Source organism: Myotis lucifugus, unplaced genomic scaffold, assembly GCF_000147115.1.
Source record: "Myotis lucifugus unplaced genomic scaffold, Myoluc2.0 scaffold_178, whole genome shotgun sequence".
NCBI classification, from domain to species: Eukaryota; Metazoa; Chordata; class Mammalia; order Chiroptera; family Vespertilionidae; genus Myotis; species Myotis lucifugus.
The window spans coordinates 118,040-123,196 of record NW_005871226.1 but is presented as its reverse complement, the minus strand read 5'-3'; the positions used below and the strand labels follow the sequence as shown (position 1 = coordinate 123,196).

The 5,157-nt window shown below is 44.9% G+C and overlaps 1 protein-coding gene across 1 annotated transcript; it reads left to right on the top strand.

Annotated features, from left to right (window-relative positions):
* Positions 1–854: 854 nt before the first annotated feature.
* Positions 855–2,327, top strand: LOC102427151 (histone deacetylase 8). The gene has a single exon (XM_006096371.3). The coding sequence runs from the start codon at positions 942–944 to the stop codon at positions 2,073–2,075; it is 1,134 nt and encodes a 377-aa protein (XP_006096433.1). The 5' UTR covers positions 855–941; the 3' UTR covers positions 2,076–2,327.
* Positions 2,328–5,157: the final 2,830 nt, after the last annotated feature.

The following is a 5,157-nucleotide window of genomic DNA, read 5'->3' as shown; positions in this document are numbered from 1 at the left end:
ATAAGGATAGACATACAGACCAATGGAATAGAATTGAGAAGTCAGACATAAAACCATGATGTGTCTTTGGTCAGCTGATGTTCCACAAGGGTGCCAAGACCAGTCAGTGGGCAAAGAATAGGTGTTTCGACAAATGATGCCGGGGCAACTGGATATTTACCTGCAAAAGAATAAAGTTTAACCCTTACCGTATGCCATACATACACATTAACTAAAAATGTATCAAAGATCCAAATGTAAGAAACTAAAACTGTAAAACTCTTAGAAGAAAGCATAGGACCAAATCTTTATGATCTTGAACCTGGCAACGATTCTTAGATACGCCACCAAGAGCACGAGCAAGAAAAACAACAACAACAAAAAAGATAATAGATAAATTGGACTTTATCAAAATTAAAAACTAAGGTGAAAAGACAATCCATAGAATTAGAGAAAATGTTTATAAATCATATATCTGATGTGGGACTTACATCTAGAATACATAAAGAACTCTTAACAACTCAATAAGAAAAGACAATCCAAGGATGATATACAGATGGGCAGTAAGTACATGAAAAGATGCTCAACATCATTAGTCATCAGGGAAATGCAAATCAAAACCACAATGAGATAGATACCAGTTCACACACCTTACGGTGGTCCATCCAAGTCACATAACAAGTGCTGATGAAGAAGTGGAGACATCAGAACCCTCATATACTACTGGTGGGAGTATAAAACAGTGCAGCCACGTTGGAAAATAGTCTGGCAGGGCTTTTATATCTGCCCACCTCCCATTTTTGAACTGTGGTCACTAAATGAGTGCCCATGTTTTTCTTCAATTGGATGGGAATGGAGGACAGTGACTCTTGATCAGGGAGCACCGCTGCAGCAGATCAGAGGAGCAGGAACCGGAGCCTGGGCTGAGTTCATAAAAAGCAGGATCTGGACAGTGGCTCCACATGGAGGAGCCAGAGGAACCTGTGGACAGTGGGCAGTCACTGCCCCCGGTTTACATCTACAGTCCCGAGTATGTCAGCATGTGCGATTCCCTGGCCAAAGTCCCCAAACGGGCCAGTATGGTACATTCTTTGATTGAAGCATATGCACTGCATAAGCAAATGAGGATAGTTAAGCCCAAAGTGGCCTCCATGGAGGAGATGGCCACCTTCCACACCGATGCCTATCTGCAGCACCTCCAGATGGTCAGCCGAGAAGGAGATGACGATCATCCGGACTCTACGGAGTATGGCCTGGGTTATGACTGTCCAGCTACCGAAGGGATATTTGACTATGCGGCAGCTGTGGGAGGGGCTACAATCACAGCTGCCCAGTGCCTGATTGATGGAATGTGCAAGGTAGCCATTAACTGGTCCGGAGGGTGGCATCACGCAAAGAAAGACGAAGCATCTGGATTTTGTTATCTCAATGATGTGGTCCTGGGAATATTACGATTGCGACGGAAATTTGACCGTGTTCTCTATGTGGATTTGGATCTGCACCATGGAGATGGTGTAGAAGATGCCTTCAGTTTCACCTCCAAAGTCATGACCGTGTCCCTGCACAAATTCTCCCCGGGATTTTTCCCAGGAACAGGTGACGTGTCTGATGTTGGCCTAGGGAAGGGACGGTACTACAGTGTGAATGTGCCCATTCAGGATGGCATACAGGATGAGAGGTATTACCACATCTGTGAAAGTGTACTAAAGGAGGTGTACATGGCCTTTAACCCCAAAGCGGTGGTCGTACAGCTGGGAGCTGATACAATAGCTGGGGATCCTATGTGCTCCTTTAACATGACTCCGGTGGGAATTGGCAGGTGCCTTAAGTACATCCTTCAGTGGCAGTTGGCAACGCTCGTTTTGGGAGGAGGAGGCTATAACCTTGCCAACACAGCTCGATGCTGGACATACTTGACTGGGGTCATCCTAGGGAAAGCACTATCCTCTGAGATCCCAGATCATGAGTTTTTCACAGCATATGGTCCTGATTACGTGCTGGAAATCACGCCAGGCTGCCGGCCAGACCGCAACGAGCCCCACCGAGTCCAGCAAATCCTCAGCTACATCAAAGGGAATCTGAAGCATGTGGTCTAGTGGACACAAAGGGATCAGGTTTCCAGAGCCAAAGAGCAGTGCCTGTAATGAAGGCAGCATGTTTATGCGAGCCGTGTGTGGAATTTGTGACTTCAGGGGAAATTTGGAAGAAATTAATTCTTGAAAATTTCCAAGGAGCCCCAAGTGGCTGCTGGCCTCCTGGGGTGAGGCAGGGAGGCACCCCGGAGGCTCAACTAGCCCTAGAGGAAGAGTGAGATTTTCAACATTAGAAGTGTTTATTTTTTAAACAAACATAAGTACCATTTTTAATCTTTGAATATTATTTTTAAGCAAGTTGGGGAGGGGGTATTTTTATTTTCTTAAAGGAGACAGATCAGAAACTGGGAGAAAGCATGGATGTGTAGTGGGTTAGGGGGGAGCTGAGAGGTAGGGTTAGGGCATCAGGACCATCCAGGTGATGCCTTGGTGAAGGGAAATGATAGTAGATTGGGAGGTAGGAAGAAGTCCACCTCTGTTGTTTTTAGGATAATCTATTTTTTAAAAGTATATTTTTATTGATATTTAGAGAGAGAGGAAGGGCGAGGGAGAGAGAGATAGGAGCATCAATGAGAGAGAAGCATCAATTGGCTGCCTCCTGCACGCCTCATACTGGGGTTCTAGCCCAAAACCTGGGCATATGTCCTGACGGAATCAAATCAGCGACTTCTTGGTGCATGGGATGATGCTCAACCAACTGAGCCACACCAGCTGTTGTGTTTTTTTCAAAACCTAAAAAAAAAGAAAAGAAAAAACAGTCTGGTAGTTCCTCAAACAATTAAACTGAGTTACCATATGACCCAACAGTTCCACTCCTAGGTATATGCACAAGAGAAATGAAAGCATAAGTCAACATGAAAACTTGCACACAAATGTTTAAATGCAGCATCATTCATAATAGCCAAAGGGCGGAAACTGCCGAATGTCTATCAACTAATGAATGGGTAAACAAAAATGTTATATTCATACAATGAAATACTATTCAGCCATAAAAAAGAGATGAAGCACTAATATGTGCCATAACATGGATGAGCTTGGAAAACATGATGCTAAGTGAAAGAAGGCAGTCACCAAAGACCACATATTACATGAGTTCCTTTGTAAGGAATGTCTGGAATGTCCTTCATTCAGGTCTTCGTTCACATGCACGCCTCAGAGAGGTTTTCCCAGAGCATCTAACCGAAGTTACAACCCATCACTCTCAACCCCCCTACCCTACTTTATTTAGTTTTCCTATCACTCTGATGTTACTCTTTATACCTATTCATGTGGTTTACTGTCTGTCTTTCTCACCAGAACATAAAGTCCTTCAAGGAAGGGACTTTGTATCTCACTGACAGTGAGATGTTAGTAAGAACGAAATAATTTAAAATGCATGCATGAGTGATATGTTAGGAGGCAGGGTAACTTGGAAGCAGCTGAGGAACTAGGTGGTACTATATCCCTGTCCTTGCCACCTTGAGCAAGATAATATATCTCTCTGAGCCTCCATCTCTTGTCCTCCACATGTTGACAAAAATGGGACAGAACATACATTTTAGGGTGTGAGAATTAAATTACAAAGCCCTGGCTGGTGTGGCTCAGTTGGTTGAACGTCGCCCTATACACTGAACGAATGCTGGATCGATTACCCGTCAGGGCACATACGCAGGTTTCAGGTTCAATCCCTGGTTGCGTACGGGAGGCAACTGATTGATGGATGTTTCTCTCTCACATTGATGTTTCTCTCCCTCTCCCTTTCTCTCTAAAAAAGTCAATAAAAACACATTAAAATTACAAAACCCTGAGTTAGAAACTTTCCTTGCTGGGTTTTGGGGAACAACAAGGAGACTGGTATGGCTGGAGGATGATGAATGAGGGGAATGTTGAAGATGAGGTTGGAGAGGGATGCAGGGCTGGATTTTATTCTGCGTGTGCTGGGAAGTTATTGGGAAGTGGAGAGCAGGGCAATGGCACCATCTGATATAATCCCACTACATTATAGAAGGATCCCTCTGGCTGTGAGAGCAAGAAAGGAAGCAGACTAGTTAGGGGTTCATTCACTGATCCAAGACAAAGATGATGGTGGCTAGGCTAGCATGGTAGTAGTGGGGCAGGTGACAAGAGTCAGATTTTAGACCCTTTGAAGGTGAGGTCCATAGGATTTGCTGATTGATTGAGATGAGAGAGAATGGGAGGGATCAAGGGTGCTACCAAGTTTGTCTTTGATTTTTAACCCGAGAAACTTGAGATGGGAAATGCTGGTAAGCAGTGGTTTTGGGAAGAAGAGTGATTAGACTCAAGAATTTAGTTTTCATCGTTAAATTTATTAGCTATTTAGACATTCATGTCTAGCAGGTGGCTGGATATTAAAGCCAAGAGTTAAATGAAGAGCCCAGGTTTAAAGGAATAAATTTGAAAAACCTGAACATGTAGAACTTTCAGAAGTCCTGGAGCTGTTCCTAGCTGGTTTGGCTCGGTGGATAGAGTGTTGGCCTGCGGATTGAAGAGTCTCCGGGTTCGATTAGGGCACATGCTCGGGGCGGATCCCCAGTAAAGGGGCACGCAGGAGGCAGCCAGTCGATTCTCATCATTGATGTTCCTATCTCTCTCTCTCTTCCTCTCTGAAATCAATAAAAATATATTTTTAAAAAGTCACTGGACTGGATTGGGGATTGATTCATTCAAATATTAACTCCTTGTTTTGTGCTTTGCAGTGACGTAGGCACTGCAGCCATGAACAATACACAGACATCCTTACTGTTGGAATTTACGTTCTAATGGGGAGGAGTAGCAAAATAACTAACAAAAACATATAGTACATTAGCTATTAGTGTTCAAGAGAAAGGCAGGGAAGTCCTCAGTGGGAAAATGTGATGGATCTTGAAGGTGAGGGCTTGAGCGGTGCACACGCCCGGATGCCTAGCATTTCAGGCAGAGGCTACAGCAAATGCATAGGCGCGGGGGCAGGAGCACTTCGAGCAAGTTCACGGAAAAACCGGAACATGCCCAGTGGCTGCAGGGGAGCGAGCCGAGGCAGAGGCGGCGACGGAGTTCACAGGCCGGGGCCAGGGACGGGGCGGGGGCGGGGGCCGGGAATGAGGAG

Coding starts and splice junctions, on each gene's coding strand:
- LOC102427151 (XM_006096371.3), top strand. CDS start 942: ATGGAGGAGCCAGAGGAACCTGTGGACAGTGGGCAGTCACTGCCCCCG.